This window comes from Abramis brama, assembly GCF_963993115.1.
Source record: "Abramis brama genome assembly, chromosome: 1".
In the NCBI taxonomy this organism is placed as follows: domain Eukaryota; kingdom Metazoa; phylum Chordata; class Actinopteri; order Cypriniformes; family Leuciscidae; genus Abramis; species Abramis brama.
The window spans coordinates 26,706,490-26,727,414 of record NC_139963.1 but is presented as its reverse complement, the minus strand read 5'-3'; the positions used below and the strand labels follow the sequence as shown (position 1 = coordinate 26,727,414).

The following is a 20,925-nucleotide window of genomic DNA, read 5'->3' as shown; positions in this document are numbered from 1 at the left end:
GTGCAAAAGAAGGGATTTCAAGGTTATAGAATCTAGCAAAGACCATCCTATTTCTAGGCAAATGTCCTGTAATAGACATATCTAAGACCAAGCCCAGCCAAACCCCTAGTGGAGTGGGCATGAACCCTATAGAGCAGTCCGCCCTCTGGGTAGCATAAGCCAGACGGATAGCCTCTACTATCCAGTGCGAAAGCGTCTGCTTTGCACCGGATAGCCTTTCTTGGTTCCCCGAAGCAGGTGAACAGTTGCTCTGAAAGGTGAAAATGACTGGTTTCTATCCACATAAGCATGCGGCGCACAAACAGGGCACAGCGAATGCTTTCAGGTCTTTCGTCAGAGATCATGCCGGGAGAATCAAACACTTGAAGCGTTGAAACCTGAGCTCTGAGCGGTGTTGAGAGCACTGAAATATCCACATCTAGGCGTAAGCCTCATCATACAGTTTTTTTTAATAAAACTGACAATAGTGCTCAGCACAAGTTAGTCACATAGAGGGACCAGAGTATATTAGCCTTCTTGTGCCATTCGAAATTCTTATTGCCAGGACATTCGGCCAGGCTATTGTGAATATGATGGCGACAAGAGCACTCTTGCATGATAGACAAGGTGATTGACATAAGCAAATGCCTATTAAAAGTAGACATATTTCAGGTCCGCTGACATAACCCAGTCCCTTGGTCAGAGCCCGGACAGTAACTTACTATGCTTTCGTATAACGTGACTGAGGCCAAAGCACTTTGTGCTTAAAACAAGGCAACTTGCCGCTTGAAGGCAGCGAGCCTGGGAGAGTAAGAGTGATTCTTAGCTTTAAGAAATTGGAGGAGGAGGAGGAAGAACTCCGATTCTGAAGCGCTTTGTGTATACATATAGATATAGGTCTACATGTGTATATATGCATAGATATATCTTGACCTAATGCACTGCACAGCGGGATGGTCGGAACACAAAGACAATTACTGTTCCCGTTGCCCTTAACCAGCAGAGGGATTTGAGAAACAGAGAGCGGACAGTCTTCACCGCTGAGCTACCGGGCGTAGTTGAACACCGTGGGTGAATGACAGCAAAGCGCAGACAGCACTGCTTATATCACAGTATACGAATACGAGATCGGATCTTAAGTGTCAGTTTTAGAGATGATTCACAACACTTTGCTGTGCCACAAACATGATTTTGAAGTCAGTACCGCTCAGTGCAGGCTTATATAGCGTCGGGCCTTCCCTCGCTTGAGCGCCATTGACTATTGCAGGTGCAATAGCGTGATTCAATCAGGCTTCAGCATTTTCAAAGAGGGAATTTCTCCAAAGCGTCAGCTGTCGACACAATGTCGAGAGACCAAACTCGAAAGCGAATTCTTTTTAACATCAAGCACGTCCCGCTCTTTATATTCTCATTCATGCATTTAATCACTTTGAAGTGTTAATAGTACGGTACTATATATTCACATGGCGCGATACACAATATAGCAAAATATCTTTAAAAATAGGCATTTTATGCCAGGTTAACAATATATATGGTAACAACCCTAGATATTGGTAATAATGAGAAGTGTTTCTTGAGCACCAAATTAGCATATTAAAATGATTTTTGAAGGATCATGTGAAAATTCAGATTTATATGTTAAAATAATGTAAATACATCCGTATATACATTCATCAACATCATGCTCCAACATTCTGATCTTTGCATCTTTTTTGTTTATGTGTGTGCATGTGTGTACGTGCAGGTATAAACCCAGAGCTCTTAGAGAGGATCCAGCTACCTGTGCCAAATCAAGACAGGAGCTCTTACAGTCAGGTGCTGGTGGAGAGAGTTATCCGAATCATGAACCAGGCTGCTCAGCCAGGTACGTGGAGACACACACACACACACACACACACACACGCACACACAAACGCACGCACACACGCACACAGACACGCACACACACACGCACGCACACACACACACAGACACACACACACACGCACGCACGCACACACACACACAAACACACACACGCACAAACACACACACACACACAGACACACACACAAACGCACGCGCACACACACACACACACACACACACTCACTCACTCACATCCTCCACGTCTCACCTGCATGCTCTCACTCTACTGCGCTTTATTTACCTGACTCCAAATATTATCCTTCACTTGCTTGAACATGCTCATTAAATATTACACTCTGCAGATTCCATCGTTGTGCCTGAACTTGACTGTGCAGATCAAAGCATTCACTGTTTATTCATTGCTGACCTTTACTGATATTTCAATGTACAAACAGCTTAAGCAGAACTTCTTCTGTGTGTCTTTAGTAAATATCAGCTGTGGTTTTAATGCGTCAAACATGTTTGTTGTCCAAACTAAAGTGGTTAAAGACTACATGAAATCAAAATGGACTTTCTCTTTTGAGACTGTATCTTGTATTAATGTACGTGTTTCAACAAGTTATTATAGGCAGTTTCTTTTTCTAATCAACTGTACTATTATGGTATTTATTCATATTTTGAATTAGCTTTTATTTAAATATTTTCACTTTTTGTTTTTAATTTTATTTTAATGTATGTATTTAACTTGAATTTTTCAGTTTTAGTTACAAAGTCATTTTAGTAACTTACATTTTAGTTACTTTTTTATTTTAGTTAGTTGCCAAAGCAACATTTCTTATTTTTAGTTCAATGTTAGGTTTTAATCTATAATCTATTAATCTATTTTTTTTATTTCATTTCAGGTTTATTTCAATTAATGGATTTTTTTTAAGTAGTTTTAACAATAACAATAGTGCTCTGAAATGAATTTTCTGATGACGTAACCAAGGCAACGGACGGAAAATAATATTAACCAATAATTTTTAACAATAGATAACAATGCAGAGTTCATTCCAGACCATGTCAGGATAACATCCCTTCAATTTTACCACTTTATGAGCACATTTTACATCGCACGGTTTACAGAAATCTCCAGTTTATTCCTATGGGATGTTCTGAAAAGCTTCAGCAACCGTCAGTGTGAGCAAGAGGGCCAGAGCTTAGTGAAGTTTCAGTTGTTATTTGAATGCCCTTTCGCCCGATGCACATTTCTTTAGCTCCATACACTTGACCACAACCTTGAGTAACACAAACTGCAACCAATTTCCTCTAACCGTTGATCTTTTTCACCTTTGTGAAGAGGAATTGTAGCCAGTTTCTCCTTTCAGGGGCTCCTGTAATTGTTGTGACATTTGAAAGTTGACTTGCTTCACATTCACATTACATTTGCTTGCATGATGTTAAATTGAGTTTTCTGAAAGCCCATCATTGATACTCTACAATACTTAGGATTAAATCGTAGAACTGATTGAGTCCGCTATATATGCATGATGAGCTGTTGTCCTCATATTGTATGATTCATGCTCTTTGTGCTTTTGACATTTCCATCCAGTGTCCATTGTGACACTAGCATGACAAGAAGTTAAACTTTAGATTTTCTCTTTCATTTTTGGTGCGTTTGTTTGCCAACATGGTTGTTTGACTGTTGCCGTGGTTACACACATCACATCTGAGATATCCTAATGCCCCACTCTTCCTTTTTTAAGACACGTTTGCTAGAGATGGTCAGAAGTTATTTGCGTAATACGAAATCCCACATGTTTGGTCTGCTGTAGTAATGCCACTTTAATTCAGTTGTAAATTTAGAACAGTTGCACCTAATGGGTTTTGTTTTGCTTTATTACAACTGTGTGTGTGTGTCTGTGTGTCTGTGTGTGTCTGTGTGTTTCAGATGGGAAGGTGCGTCTTGCCACCCTGGAGTTAAGCTGTCTGCTTTTAAAACAGTCTGTGCTGTCTGGTTCTCAATGCATTATAAAGGACATCCATTTGGCCTGTTTAGAGGTAGGCGTCTTAACACAGAACATCTCTTACTTTTCAAGTAATGATCAAAGAATCTAATTTATTATCAGTGTAAAAGAATATGAATAATTCATTTTGTATCAGTTCATATATTTATATAATTTATATGATTTCATTCCACTTATTTATTTAGCTGTAGAAAAAAAGAGACATATTATAAAAATCTTCCATGGCATGTAAAAGTTCTATATAGTTGGTATCTCGGGCTTCAACAATTTCTTCTCTTCTTTTTACTTTATTCTAAATGGATATTGATGATCCATTAACAGCAGCAGCCATATCACCCTGTAGGCCAAGACTGGTTGCCCACTGAAGCTAAGCAGGGTTGTGGCTGGTTAGTACCTGGATGGGAGACCTCCTGGGAAAACTATTGCTGCCGGAGGTGGTGTTAGAGAGGCCAGCAGGGCCTAACGCCCCAGTATAGTGATGGGGACACTATACTGTCAAAAAGCACCGTCCTTCGGATGGGACGTTAAACCGAGGTCCTGACTCTCTGTGGTCATTAAAAATCCCAGGATGTCCTTCGAAAAAGAGTAGGGGTTTAACCCCGACATCCTGGCCAAATTTGCCCATTGGCCTCTGTCCATCATGGCCTCCTAATCATCCTCATATATATATATATATATATATATATATATATACACTGACTGGCTTCATCACTCTCTCTTCTCTCCACCAATAAGCTGGTGTGTGGTGGGCGTTCTGGCACAATATGGCTGCCGTCACATCATCCAGGTGGATGCTGCACATTTGTAGTGGTTGAGGAGATTCCCCCCTTTTATGTAAAGCACTTTGAGTACCCAGAAAAGCACTATATAAATGTAACGAATTATTAGGGATTCAAGCGCGTAGTGCTGAAACCCTATTGTTATTATTAATTATTATTTATTATTATTATTATTATAAACACAACAGTTAGTTCATGGATCTTCCCTTACAGAGATTTGAGCCTAGAGGTATAAAACGGGTAAATTATGTCTGCGTATATGACACATTAAAAAAAACACATCAAACTTATTTATCATTCTTAATCACATTGGTTGGTTTTATTGCCAAATGCACGACAACATGGCATTGTGGAGACTGTTTCAGTAATGGTTACAAATATTCCCTATGGCCTGCTTTGTCATTGTGAAAACGTGAAAACGTGCATGTATCTTTCACGATAAATGAAAAAGATATATTGAAATTCATAGGCAAATTAAAAATGATGTCATGCTAATTTGCTTATCAACCTCTGCAAACAAAATTATTCAAGACGGATTGCAACATATTTCCAATTTATTGGTTGTTTCTTAACACATACTTAGCACACTTAGGTTTTTCACAGTATTTTTTTTTTTACCTTGCGTAACAGTTTCTTTCATTCTTATTTTGATAGCAGACAGATTTACAGGAAGTAGGATATTTTACTTGTTTATATTGTGTAACTCAATCATACCATTACTATGATGATGTTTTCTTTTTTTAGGGTGCCCGAGAAGAGAGTCTTCACCTTCTGAGGCGATTTTATAAGGCAAGATGCTCTTGTATTTTATTTCAGATCTAATAAAAGTCACTTACTTACTGGAACCCAGATAGGCAACAGACCTTCATGCTAATAATTCTCGTAATTATCCCTTAGTCACCCCACTCGCTGTTGATTTCCTTCAAAGTCTGAGGAAGAATTAAGCTCAGACAGCTCATCCTAAAGACTTTGCTGTTTTGATATTTAGGAAAATCCCAACAGCTTCCTGTTGAAACATGTCAGTTCTCTTGGTGGCTTATTCATATTGAGACATTTCTGTGAAAGTGAGATATTATTAAACAGAATAGAGTACTTGGATTCTTGCAAGATTACAAAGTACACTAGTAAGTTCAACTTTTGTTTTGTCCAACTAATACTGCATTCTGAACTTTTTCCCCCCACCTTTTTATTCCCCCCCCCCCCCCCCCCCCCCCCAAGTCATTTTCACTCATGAAATTTGAGTGGTATGGCGTGAAATGGTTTAACATACATGGGAACAGCAGACAGTTTTGCTTTCACATTTCAAAGAAAGATCTCTTTCAGAATGCATTATGCAGACTGCACATTCCAACCGTCATCATCCAAAATGTGTAATATAGGTGAGGACTGTATATAAATAATCACAGTACTGGATGTTCTGTTCTGGGATTATGGAGAGTCCCATGAGGGCCTTTGTTTTAGTATCTCATCTGTGTTTCTAGCGTGTGCTCATAATGGATCAGTGTGTTCCAGCTCTTCCAAGAAACCTGCCAGACATGTACAGTAGGAGCATAATAGTGAGGTCAAAACTATAAAATAACAGAAGTGAAAGCATGAAAATTATGCAGTGGCCATAAATGACTTGTACTGTTTATGTAAAAGAGTCTGGCTGTTCTGAATAATTTAACTCGTGCTCATTATCTTTTTAAGTTTGTATCTGTATTTCCTGTAGTCCCTCCCCTACCCTTTTCATGGAACTGAACATTCACACTGATTCATGTTTACAATAGATCTCTTGATAGTACCAGATCAGATGGTAAAACAAGTCTAATAATAACATTAAATCATTCATTTTCTTTTAATGAATTTGATATAATACTATAGTCATCCTAGAATAAGAAACATTTGTTAATGCAAGTTAAAATGGTCAAGGATGAGGGTTAATGTTACTTAAGAGTTTCATTTGTATTTTAACTTGCAAGTAATGTTTATATTTCCCATTCCATGAGTGACAGTGGGATTTATTTATTTATTTATTTATTAATATACACTACTGTTCAAATATTTGGGGTTAGTAAGATTATTTTTTTGATGTTTTGCAAGAACTCTCTTATATGCTCACCAAGGCTGTATTTATTTGAACACAAATACAGTAAAAACAATAATATTTTAAAATATAATTATAATTTTCTATTGCAGTATATTAAAGGGGCTATAAGTAGAATTCAGAAACCCTTGTTATTAGCGACACTGGTGGCTGTTAAGTGAACTACAGCCAGGAGCTTATTGCTCTCGCTCACACTTGTGCAAACGCAATGAGTCATGCCCTGATATACTCACGGCGAAGTTAATTCTTTCCTTAGAAGTAAAAAGTTGGAAATGCCTTTGCAGTGATATACTGTTAACGAACATCCAGGCGCCATCCACACTGCTGAGAGCGATGTTTAGATGAATATAAATATGTGCTGCGCACTTTCCTCAATAACAACAACAAAAATAACAGCGGTGAGAAAACAGCGGTTAAGAAAGCATCTGATCATAGTGATGTCGATATGTTTGCACAAGCTCTGCAATTCACTGGCATCATGTTGACAGATGAGGTCATTAAAATTACACTGTTATGACAGTTTGAATATAAATTATGTTTGAGACTATAGACTATATAGATCTGGCTATGTGAGACTACAGTTTGAATTAATCCCTTTTCTTTGCATGACACATTGACATTACAGTACAGAGTAGCTCTTTCGGCATTATCCTGAACACTGTATAAGTCAGATCCTTTGGATTTCTTCATATAAAAAACAGTTTACAGGCCTTCATAGGCAACCTAGGAAGTCAGGTAATGTCTTGTTTTTAAAGTTTTGTTACAAGCTTACAAGCTCACAAATTTCACAAGTATAAATTTATTTAGAAAAAATATTACTGACCCCAATCATTTGAAAGGTAGTATTGATTTCTATTATGACAATTTTTCCCACTAATGTTCCTCTTCCTGCAGGGGGAGGAGATCTTCCTGGACATGTTTGAGGATGAGTACAGGAGCATGATGGTAAGCAGCCTTACTAAACGCATACACTTTTTCTTATTTACAGCTTCACTCTTACTGTCTGTCATAACCTGATGATACAGCAACACATCCTGCTTCTGATGTGAGAGGAAACCTTTATCTATTTGACATTTACTGGATAAGGAGTGGCTACTACATCCGACGTTTATACTGCTTCCTCTTACAAAACATTTTTTTTCCAGTTTTTTCCTGGTTCCTTTAAGAAAATTTGTTTAAAAAAAGAATTAGCTCACCTGAAATGAAAATATTGTAATTTACTCATTTTTCCTTCCATGGAACACAAAAGAATAAAAGAATTATTGGTTGGTTGCTCATTTTCCTGCAGTTAAAATTATGTAGAGTGGATCTTTTACTGTAAAAGCCCCACAAACATGCCATAAAATTCCTCCATATGATGTCCTCTATATTATGTATTGAGATCATATGGACCATGAAATGGTATGGATTTAAGTCATATGGTCAACTTTTATGATATTTGTATTTAAATTTTATAGCTTGACATTATAGTCATCATTCACTGTCATATTGAAAATAGTAGCCAGTATATTCTTTAAAAATTTGCCTTTTGTGTTTCATAGAAAAAAGGTTTGCAATGGAAGTTGGTTTTAAATGTTTTGAAAAATAACTGTCATGTTCACACTGAACCAACAAACCCCCCCCCCAACAGGGTGTTCGTCCAGCAAAACTCAAAAAACACTTGAATTTGTTTGTTTGTTGGTCTAGCATCAACTAGCCCATTGAGTGATTCATGTTTTTGCTCTTGTTCTTTGTTTATGTGTCATCTGTATGTAGAATAAGCCCCTAAACGTGGAGTATCTTATGATGGATGCCTCCATTTTACTTCCTCCCACTGGCACCCCCCTTACCGGCATTGACTTTGTGAAGCGATTGCCCTGTGGAGATGTCGAGAGGACACGCAGGGTCAGTAATGAACATATATACTCATGCTGAAATGTCTGAGATTAAATTAAATGGGTGGGTCTCGTGGCCTTTTGTCAAATATTTTGGCTTTATCTAGAAACTCCCTGAACCTTTTCTCACGATCCATGAATGCATGCGTTTCTTTGCCAGTGTTTGCACAATTTGTCTCCTGGGAAACATTCCAAAGCATTTTGGAAATTGATTTCATGTGTTTTAGAAATATAACAATACCAGGCCTTCTGCAGGATCAACATTCATATTATGTGTGTTTGGTGATGCAGCTGTGCACATGATTGGTCAAAACAAGACTTTCGTTCATCTTCGGAACACAAATGAAGATATGTTTGATGAAATCTGAGAGCTGGCTCACTCCTTCATAGGCTTCTATGTAATCGATATCTGCCATCCCAGAAAAGTTAGTAAAGACATTGTTAAAATAGTCCAAGTTACTACAGTGGCTCAACCTTAAGTTAATCAAGTGACGAGAATACTTTTTGTGCACAAAAAAAAAAAGAAAAAAAAAAAGACTTTATTCAACTATTCATTTTCTTCTGTGTGGGCCTCTGAATGAGTTCACGTAGTGTAACAGCGCAGCGCTTCTGGGTTGTACGTCAGAACGTAGTAGAGCTGGGCAATATGGCCTAAAAAAAATTCCTGTTTTTTTTCTCAAAAAAAATTCGATTTACGATTTAAATCTTTTTTTTTTTTCTTTTTTTTTTACTTAAAATCAATCTGCAGATGTCAGAATTTGTTCAAAACAAGTTTTAACTTTATTTTGTTTTGATTTTCCCTTCTGGGATTTCCCCCTTGGGGTTAAAGTGCAATCAGAAACAACAAGCCAAAAAGACAAGATGGCAGGCCCTGCCTTTGTAAACAGTGAAAATGAAACATAACATAACGTAACATAGCCTAAAATGGGTGGATTGGGATTGGGGGGATGTACAAAGTTTATTTATTTTTTTATCAAAACATTTGGTAACTAAACAGAATTGTATTAAGTTTGGTGACAACACAATGTTTACATGGTACACTGACTGGTAAGCTAATGTTTTTATTATTGATTGACACAAATTAAACAATTTCAATTCTTGTGATTTTGTTCTGATCTTGATTCAATATCGATTCCTTTGGATAAATATTAGGTACAGATGATAAAAAAGAAGAAAAAAAAGAAAAATCTCACCTTATGCTGTAAACCCTGTCAGCTGGTATTATTATTAAAAGTTAAAAATAACATCTCAAATGAAATATAATGCGTTTTTTATAACAACGTTATAATATTTTAATGATATAGGTAAAAATATAATAAATATGTAATATAGTTATCATATTTAGCTAAATACTCCTCTCTATTGCAATTTTTCCAACAAAAAAGTCCAACTAACGTGCTATGATCAAAATTGGCTTTCCTGAGGTAAATATAACGTTACGTGACATTGTTCTCCAGCTGTTTTATGGACCTCTTTCCGCGGTTGAAAAACACTGATCGATCGATTTTATTACATTTCGGTAAGTTGAACTGTATCTTTCAAATTACCTATTGATCATTTGTGTTTATTTATTTATTATTAACTAGAGTAACAGATGATCAGTTCACGTGCCGTCAGAGATTTGTCACGTCACATTTACAAGCGCCAAAACGGTGTTTATTGTTTGAATTTCATAATTAAATTGACAGAATCTGAGAGCTGAGAATTTGTTTCATATCAGTAGTAACCTTCTCTTTCTTGTCTGTCGGTGTCAGTGACAGTGTCCTCTTTGCTTCGCGATTTTTCTCTGCGTGAGAAAATGGATGTGTGGCGTGAGAGCGTTCGGAACTACGGGAGCCCAGAGGGGAGCGTCGGTGGATGTTAAAGAGAAAAACGATTTTCATTCAAACAAGTCAACGTAAACTACACAATCGAGTTAATAGATAAAATCGATTTATCGCCCAGCCCTAGAACATAGGCTCACTATTGGCCGACGCTGGTCATGTGTGTGATGTGTGTGATGCTGGCCAATAGTGAGCCTATGTTCAGACGTACAATCCAGAAGCGCTGCGCTGTTACACTACGTGAACTCACTCAGAGGCCCACACAGAAGAAAATGAATAGTTGAATAAAGTCGTTATTTATTTATTTTTGCGCACAAAAAGTATTCTCGTCGCTTGATAAACTTAAGATTGAGCCACTGTAGTCACTTGGACTATTTTAACGATGTCTTTACTAACTTTTCTGGGATGGCAGATAACGATTATGTGGAAGCCTATGAAGGAGTGAGCCAGCTCTCAGTTCTCTTTCATCATCTCATGTTTGAGATCCACCTATGGGAAGGGCATCCGTACCTGACCTCTGCAGAAGCATCCAATTGCACCAAGTCTGGCTAGACAGACAGAAGCGCGCAGCCAATGCCAGGTAAGGCCCCACCCCCTTAACTGAGGGCATATAACGCCTGCAAGCGCTGCTGTTCTCCTGTTGATACTCGATTCTCGCAATCTCTGCACTTACATAGTTCAGTTGGATTTACACTGCTCACTTGCGTGTCTTCAGGAGGACATATCCCCAGATCAGCCACCGCCGGACATGACAGTCTTTTATTCAGCCAGTTTAGCTGTGTTTGCATCCTGAGACACCCACACTTTTTTCACCTGCTCCCCTTTTCCACGGCAGCCCGCCACGGATTTCTCTCCATTTTTTCATGGTATGTCGCTTTCCAAATCTGCCGCTTCTCCCGGAGACAGCCTATCACGGGCCTGCCCGGCCGCGTGTGGTGCGCTGATCGCCGCGAAAGACCTTCACCCGTTCTGCTTGGGCCACAAGCACACAGAAGAGGCTTTGGAGAACTTGGAGTATTGTAGCCATTGCCTTATGCTGTCAAAGAAACTCCTGTTGCGCCGTTTGAAAGTTGCCGCAACAAAATGCGTTGAGCTCGGCCTCTCTGACTCGGATGGGGGACACGGTGACGACGATGCGATACTGGGGGCTTCCCGGGGTGCAACGACCCTCAACTGGGCTGACCAGCCCAATCCTGCATTCCCAAAGATGATGTCTTCGCGGGAAACCTCCCGTTCATTGATGAACCAGCCGGTTCCGGCGACGAGGACGACGTGGGCCTTCTCGGGGTCTCAGAAAGCGAGGAGGCCATCCCGCCCTCTGGCGCTCCCCAGGCTAACGCCCCCGCGGCCTTACCCCAGTCCATCCTCCTGGAAGTGTGTGAGCGAGGGGCCGCTCTCCTCAACATTAAGTGGCCGGCTCCACTGAGTGTCACCGACCAGGAAAGGGACATTTACGATGGGAAACTGCTGGGACCCTCTCCCGGCCCGAGGAAACATCTCTCTTCCCCGTCCGCAAAGTGAGCGCAAAGCACATGAGGAACAACTGGCTCGGTTTAAAACATGGTCTCGCGGGCCTCGAGGTAAAGGACATGGCGGCTCTCAGCATGAGTGATCCCCCCGCCATCGAGCCTTCTATTGCCAGGCACCTTAACCCCACCCAGGGCTGCTCGCTCCCCCGAAGCCGATTTTGCCCAACAAGATGGACCGCTTTTCTGCCTCAGTGCACCAGGCCGCTTATAAATCCTCTGCCTTGGCTGTCAGGGCCCTTAATATCTCTTCCCTTCTCTCTGCTTACCAGGCGGAGATGCCTGGAGGATTTAGGGCAACAGTTGGACAAAATAACCCCCTCACCAGCTCTGTGGAAGGTGGTTCTAACTGTTAATGACCTCATCCTCCGTAATGCCCGTCAGGGCCTCCAAGCCTGCGGGCACTCCATGGCGTTTTCTGTTGTGGGAAAACAGAGCGTGCGCTCTGGCTTAACCTGTCGCGTCTTCCTGACAGTGAGAAGAGGCGCATTGCAGGCGCTCCGGTAGAGCCGTTGATGCAAGCAACGATGCGACGACAAGGAGGATGAGGCCTTCAAGTTATGACGTCCCAGGAAGGTGGCCCCATGCCAGATGCCCCCTGCGCGTTTGCCTAGCCCTCCTGCTGCCCCAGAGCCCCTGTCCAAAAGACAGAGAGTCTTTCATGGAGGGGTTGGCCACCCCCCTCCAAAGGCTGCCCAGCCCATGTGTTCAGTGGACGTTGTGTGTTCTCCCCCCACGTCTGTTGTGAGAAAAACTGCACAAGCAGTGTCACCACACCGCACACATTTTGTTCCCCTCACCCACTTAAAAAAGGCTTCTGCCCCTGTTCCCCAACACAATACACACACATCACACAACAAACACATCAAAACAAACGAATCAAATGAATTCATCTCTAAGAGAGAACCTCTTTAAGGTTCAAGGTTTAAACAGACATTTGAGGAAATACAATTTCAGAATGTTAACGCTCGCCCGCTCCATAAAACGGAATGATCGGTTCCATGTGCTCACACACATCACATCTATCGGGTTCAGTGTGAATGTGAACAAAAGCAACCTCACACCCAGTCAGATTGTGATTTTTCTGGGCTTGGAGCTGAACTCAGTCTCCATGCGAGTGCGTCTCTCTCAAGAGCGCGTTCTCTCTCTCATGGACTGTCTGTCACAGTTCAGAGAGGGGGCGGAAGTGCAGTATCGCACATGTCTCAGACTGCAGGGTCTTATGGCTTCATCTATCCAGGTTTTGCCCCTGGGACTCCTGAGAATGAGAACGTTCATGAAATGGGTTTTGTCGCTACATTTCAGCCTGATACGCGATCTTTGCCACTCTGTAACAGTGACGCGCGCCTGCTCGGTGGCTTTGCGCCACTGGAAGAGTGTGGACTTTTACGCACAGGGACGGTTATGATGCGGAAAGTTGTGACGACAGATGCGTCCTTAACAGGCTGGGGTGCCACCCAGGAGGGCCGAACGGTGAACGGTTTGTGGCCGAGCAAACTACGTTCAGCATACATAAATTATTTAGAGCTTTTGACCATCTGGAAAGCTCTAAATTATTTTCTGCCTCGACTGCAGGGACATCATGTGCTCGTATGCTGCGACAATACCACGGCAGTGGCTTACATCATTCGTCAGGGCGGCATGAAAACGCCTTGCGCGAAAACTACCATTGTCCTATGTTCTTCTCACTAAAGGACATGGACGCTCCCCTCGAGATGCACTGGCCCACCCATGGCCCAAAGTGCTGCTGTATGCTTTTCCTCGTGCACTAAATTCTCTCTTAGTGGAGATAAGGTTTCCCTTAAGCCTAATCCAGCTTTCATGCCTAAATGCTTGTGTTAGAGCTGTCCGCTTTTCACCCTCCACCTTTTTCCTCCACGGAGGATCAGAGGCTGAATGCTCTGTGTCCTGTCCGTGCCTTACAGACATATATGGTCAGGACCAGTGCTTTCTGGAAGAGCAACCAGCTCTATTTCATGAGCGCCCCCTCACAGAGGGTGTCCCATATCTAAGCAACGCCTCTCACATTGGCTTATGGATGCTATAGCTTTGGCATATGAATCACAGGGAGTGCAGCCACCAGGGCACATCAGAGCTCATTCCACGAGGGGCTTAAGGGCTCTTGGACTTTGTTTAAGGGAGTTTCACTGCAGGACATCTGCTCTGCTGCCAGTTAGGCATCTCCTCATACCTTTGTGCGTTACTACCGGCTGGATGTCCACCAGAATCTAGGTTAGCACATTCTGTTTTAGGGGTGTGGTCATGTTAGCCCTTCCCTGCGACTCACAAGAACAGGGGGTGAATGGGCCGGCAAGCCATGCACATTCCTGTCACCCAGCATGCATATATATGTGTGTGTGTGTATGTTGCTGGGGTTATTATCGTGTGTGTGTGCCACATACGTTTCATGTCCTGCGTGTGTACAGCAGTTATGTGTGTGCATCAGGATTGCAGGTTCATGATTATGGGACGTGTCAGGCACCACCTCCCCTTGGGCGACCGTCCTTCTCTGGCTTACAGAACCTCACTGTGAGTGTATTGGGCAATCGGGGACCTGTCCATGTCTCTCCCATAGCTGGATCTCGAAACATAACCTCGGTTCTCTAGTGGAGAGATCCACCAGCTTTGCCCCCGCTTGCCGCACGAGAAGCGAATATACTTACTGGAGAACAGTAGCGCTTGCAGGCGTTATATGCCTTCAGTTAAGGGGGTGGGGCCTTACCTGACATTGGCTGCGCGCTTCCATCTGTCTATCCAGACTTGGTGCAGTTGGATGCTTCTGCAGAGGTCAGGTACGGATGCCCTTCCCATAGGTGGATCTCTCCACTCAATGTTTCAGAGAACCGGGGTTACGACAGTAACCTATTGATTTCATCAAAAATATTTTAATTTGTGTTCCGAAGATGAACGAAAGTCTTAAAGGGTTGGAACAACATGAGTGTGAGTAATTACTGACAGAATTTTCATTTTTGGGTGAACTAACCCTTTAAATGAAGAACGTGTTTTACTGTTGTTTTTCCCCTTAATATTTAACTTTCTACATAATGCAGTGTGTTCAATATTATATGAGTTTTGAAAGTGGCACCAAGAGTTGTAAAATTTCACAGGTATCGGTACTGAAACTTTGATATCATGACAACACTAGGTAATCTCACAGTAAAACAGTTGAAATTTGGATATGGAAGTGTTCTTTGTTTGAGATACATTGATGATATTTTAATATTTGAGATGTATCTTATATTTACATAATATTTCAAAGTATATTTTAAAAGAATTCTTGTTGCTCATGTAGGACATAAATTCCAGGAAGACTCAAATCATGCTTTTGCAAGGATGATTCCGATTGCTGATTTATTCATTTTTTCTACAAGAAATTAGAGGCAACCACTGCATTTTAATCACGATTCAAACAATGATGCTACACACATGTAGCATGAGCAGTTTATTTCATTTAAATTAGATTGGATAATTTTTAAGAATTAAAGCAAAAAAAGAATGGTCTGATTTTAACATGTAAAATCATGCTACTTAAATTGCATTTTCATTCAGTCTGTCTACCTGCACAAATCAAAAACGGCAGACGGACTGAGTGAAAATGCAAATTCACTCTTTGATAGTAGGTGTCACTTATGGTACACATATTAGCACTGCACTTATAAACACTACTTTAACCATTTCCCCGTCATTGACGGAAATTTCCGTAATTTATGAGACAACACTTCCCAGCTATTGACGGAAATTTCCGGCTTTCAGTGTTTTCACTGTTATACGGTAGGGGGCGCTATTTGATATCTTCCGAAAGAGTATTGAATCTCTTGATCAAAACACAGGTGAAGAAGAAGCAGAAACAAGTGATAGCATATGTAAGCAGATGTATATGTAAAGTAACGCAATCATCAACATTTAAACAGCATATAAATCAAAACTGCCTAATGTTACAGAGTGAAATGTTGACCCAAGGCGAGGTATAGGACTGTGAAGCTTTGGGGGTGTTGATGAACTTGATCTACTCCACTTGATCTTGATCATCATTCTGAATCCGATCCAGACCTAGTCTTTGACAAAAACATGATCTTCTCAGCTTTTTGCTCAAAATGTTGCTTTTTTTTTAACCTACCCACATTCAAATGTTGATAAAAAAAAAAATGCATAAAGTTAGAATAAAACGTTTATTTTTGTTGTTGTTTAAAATCAGAGGGTCTGTTCTTTCTTTTAAAATATTTCATGTTCAGATATTCATACAACAAAATATTCTGGGGGCCATGAAACTTTTGTGAAAATAATCCAAAACCTTGGTGGTGGCTGGAAATAAAAAAATTTAAAAATTAAAAAAAGCTTCGTGAACAGTGAGCTTGCTGTGCCTGGTACAAAATTTTCTCTCCTTGTTGCTTCCGTCTTCAGCGTGTCCCCATCTCTGGCCTGTGTTAACGTCCCGTTTATTAATTGCTATAGCATCTTTAATTGTTTTTTTGTGTCCCTGCAGGCTATCCGTGTGTTCTTCATGCTGCGCTCCCTGTCCCTACAGCTGCAGGGTGAACCAGAAACTCAACTTCCTCTCACCCGACCGGAGGATCTCATCAAGACTGACGATGTGCTTGACCTCAGTAAGGCCTTTAGAATCACAGAAACCTGATGCAACACTCTACAAATGAGTCTGTCTTGCAAATCAAATGTGTTTCTATTTTCAAAGCTCAACTAGAAGGTTTTTTTTTCTATTAATTCAGATTTTTATTGGCCCTGCCAAAAAAAAAAGTTTTCTTGCCAAACAGCAATACAAATATTTTCTTCCTTCGCATTTATGCAATATCATAATCTGCTTTTGTGATTTATAGCTGAAATCTAATAAATCCTACCTCACTTATAACATCCTGTCTTAGCTTTAAGTTCCTGTCTTAACACCACCAATTTCCATGTTAATCTTTGCGATAGCTTGATAACTAACTTCCACAGCTGTGTGATTCACAAAAAACTGAATTGTGTGCCAACTCATTTTTCAGTTGTATCAGATAAAGTGCAGTTAGATAAAGATAAAATGGCAGCCCTTTGCTTGATTCTTTTAATAGAAAAAGAACATGAAGTCGATATATTTCTTGTGAACTGTGACCATCTTCTTGGTTTTGAGTTCCATGTTATGACCTTCCTCATTGTATCTCACACTCAGTCACAGTGTTTACCACACATCAAATCACACTTGTCGCCTGTGCACCTCTTTCATGCAATGCAATCTGTGGGTTTGTACTGTTAACCGATTCTCATTTCACCCCTGATGTGTTGCATGGAAGCCCCTTGTTTCAGCTCCTCTAGCTCAGTTCTTCTGTCCAGGTGTCCTGGTTAACTCAGGCCCTCTCACTTTGACAGGTAAGAGGGGGTGTGTGCAAGCTAACTGACTCAGACCTTCCACTGTTACCTAGGCCTTTGCTAGAGCTGGTGCAGCCGTTGTGGGCAGCAGCCTTGAGCTCTTCCAGTATATCTCATGTCTAACAGTAAGGCTGCTTGAGAAGCACCTACAGGCTGGGTCAGAGAGTGGGCAGAATGGGCCCTGGAAGTGTGAGCAGGTGGGAGGAAGCTCAGATTTGGTCTGCCAAATCAACCCACTACTGCTTCCTGTCTCACAGCCGTTTGCGCATAAAAGGGTTAATGCACAAGCCGTGACATCTGGATGACTGTTTGCGTTGTAGGTTTGAACCGGTTGATTCACTAGAATTCACAAATGTGGTAGAGCAATATTCATTTCAAAGAGAATATTGGTCAAATAAGGTCAAAGAGTCCTTATTTGATAATTTTAAGTCTGTTAGTCTGGCATTGAACTTGGTTATTTAAGTACAGTGTGGTCCAAATGTCATGAGATTACATTGAAAATCGGGGATTCAAAATTTAAAAAATGAATAACTTTTGATTCAGATGAAATCAAATCGTTCAGATGAATTTGTGAACTATTTCTTTGTTTTGAACGTTTCAAAATCCTAAAAACAAATAATTTCTAATGATTCATCTAATGAATCATTCAGACGGAAGTTGTGAACCATTTCTGTGTTTTGAAATATTCTAAATGCTCAAAATGAATCATTTTGATTTAGAAGGAATCCTGTGAATCATTCAGAAAAATTGGTAAACCATTTCCTTGTTCAAAATCCTAGAAACCTTAAATAAGAAGTATTTAAGATTTTGCACTCCCATTTGTAGGTCACTAATCATCAAATTTGTGATAATAAATTTGGATCATTCTCAAATCATTCTTAAATCCTGCTGGATAACATTTTATACAAATCTTTAGAGTTCATGCAGCATTTTCTCTAGTGGTTTTGGACCCCCACTGTATGTCTATAAAGCATTTTACCACATAAAATGTCTCTAATTTTCCTATCTGGAAAATCTCTTGTACAGCCCCTACTTAACAGTAACTGCTGTTTACAGCTGGAATGTCTTGCAACCTCATGATTTGTGATAACATTGGCCTTTTGATGTCCTTTTCAATGTGAATCCTGGAATAGCTCATCAGTGAGACTGTCAGACAGATTGGCAGACATATCAGAGACAGTCAGACAGATAGACAGACAGATCGACCTGAGAAACTGACATTCTACTGATCTGTGTTATTTTTAGATGTGCAGGAAATGATGCATACATGCAACACCATAGAAGCATCACAGTGCATTGTGTGAACTTGCATGAATCCTTGCTGAATATTTTCCACTCTTTGCTGTCAGTTTTTTAACACATTAACTGAAAGACCTACAACCACATGTTCTTCTGTATTTTTTGTTCTTCTTGCTTCCTTTTTTGCATGCATACACATAATGATTAATACACATGACATGTGAACACTTTCTGTGGAAGTTCTCACAAAAAATGTCACACCTTAAGTCACATGGTACTTTTGCATCTAACACCCCACCCCCACTTTGGTTGAGAGCAGATATCTTTTCTATTAATGGGATATTAATAAAATGCACATGCACATTACATTTTCTCTTGAAGTTAAACAGGATGTAACTGTCCTGAGTCTATTGATGATTTCAGTTCGTGGTCTGGATGGTCTGATTTGGTTACTCGTATACATACGGGGTTAAAGTGAGTTTGTTCTGCAGTAACTACAATTATCATGTCTTGGGGCCATTCACATGGAACACGGTTTTTCATTCCACTGCACTACTTTTCCATTGTTTTTCAATGTAAAAACGCACACTAGATGGACGTGTTTGACTCTTACACTTGCAATACAATACGCAAGGTATTGTGCTGCATCGTGTGCAGGGCACAGCGTTCTAAAAAAACGGCGCTCAAGTTAAAAATAAAAATTTTAAAATGCACATCTCAAGACCTTGTATTTTTCCCAAATTCCACTGCCCACGTCTTATGTTTTTCTAAAGCAAAAATGTGTTCTGTGTGAACGTCCCCTTAATATTTGACTTTTACATCATGATTCATGAAAGACCTAGAAATATCAGGTAATGATAATATGGCAGGCAAAGATGTCATAAAAGTGGACATATTGTAAATTTTTAGTTATAATTTGGCCTAAAAAATATTATATACACTATAATATATATATATATACATATATATATATATATATATATATATATATATATATATATATATATATATATATATATATATATATATACACTGCAGATTTAACATTGATAATAATTATAATCTTTCTTGAACAGCAAATCAGCATATTAGAAAGATTTCTGAAGGATCATGTGACACTGAAGACTGGAATATTTTTAATTATAAAATTAGTTATTTTACATTTTTAATAATATTTAAAAAAAAATCACAATATTACTGTTTTTTGTTGTTGTTGTTTTATTCAAATAAATGCAGCCTTGGTGAGCATAAGAGACTTCTTTTTAAAAACTTTTTTTTTTTTTTTTTTAAATGTACCGATCCCAAACTTTTGAACGTAGTGTGTGTATATATATATATATATATATATATATATATATATATATATATATATATATATATATATATATATAGCTATATAGCACTGGTGCAAATGTTTGGTTTGTTAGGAAATTGTTCTTTTTATAATATTATTTTCGATTAATCTGTCAAATCAAATTGATCTGAATGATTCTTTAGATTTGTTGAAACAAAATTATTTTTACAATAGTATCACAATTATCAACTATTAATAATCAACATTAAAAAAATCTTAAAAGTATCAGAAGAGTCAATAAATGTACAGAATGTAGTAGATATCATTGTTCTGTTTTGCTTTAACTTATTTTGTTGGTTATATTGCCTCGTGATATCAATTAGTGAGGGAATTCTTTTGATAAAGGTAATTTTAATGGATTGGTCAAACTGGTTCCCAAATGTTTCTGAATGATTCATTACATTTGTTCTGAATCAATCAAAATGTTTTTTGTTTTTTTTATGAAGTCACCCAGATTCCACATAATAAGCATGTCATTTATAAGCACTGAAGCTCATGCTCTCTGTTCGGTTTCCTATTTTAAAATACAATTTTATAATGAATCAACCAAAAATTTTTGACTACCCGTGAAGTGCATCCGGAGTTCATTATGGTGTGCAGTGTGTATTATGGTATTTGTGACTTTAAAAATGCAGAACTACTGAGCCTCAGCTGTCTGATTAACAAGTCAAACTGTAACTACATGGAAGTGGGTATTCCTTGGAATAACAGCAGATAATTTTCCCCAGCGGCAACATAATTCTTTGTCATCACAGTTGGCTGTGCATTAAAAGGAAGAGCAGCCCTTGCTCTTTCAGTTCTGAAGTAATTCCTCAGCCCATCAGTGTGACTTCTAAGGAAGTGCAGAGCACAAAGAGAAACTGGTACCAAGTCATAGTACCTCAGTTGTGACGATGCTGTTTCAGTTATTAGTAGTTCAGTTAGCTGAAACCAACTTCAAACGTTCATGACCTACCTCCCTTATTTACCCCTCCCCTTCTTCCTTCACCTCCTTCTCCGCCCACCCAGCTGCGATATACTGTGTTGGTCATGACTCATTGGAGTGTTTTTGAA

General features: G+C 39.6%; 1 protein-coding gene across 6 annotated transcripts in view; it reads left to right on the top strand.

The window, feature by feature from the left end:
• Positions 1–20,925, top strand: part of clec16a (C-type lectin domain containing 16A) — a 63,760-nt gene that overhangs the window by 27,882 nt on the left and 14,953 nt on the right. For all 6 annotated transcript variants that reach the window (XR_014605517.1, XR_014605518.1, XM_084109892.1 and 3 more), the window contains 6 exons: positions 1,724–1,843; positions 3,758–3,867; positions 5,357–5,401; positions 7,593–7,643; positions 8,454–8,582; positions 16,405–16,525. Coding sequence is in view for 4 of the 6 variants with exons in the window: in XM_084109892.1 (XP_083966018.1) it covers positions 1,724–1,843; positions 3,758–3,867; positions 5,357–5,401; positions 7,593–7,643; positions 8,454–8,582; positions 16,405–16,525 (576 nt within the window). In the remaining 2 variants the exon portion in view is untranslated. The remainder of the gene's footprint in view (positions 1–1,723; positions 1,844–3,757; positions 3,868–5,356; positions 5,402–7,592; positions 7,644–8,453; positions 8,583–16,404; positions 16,526–20,925) is intronic.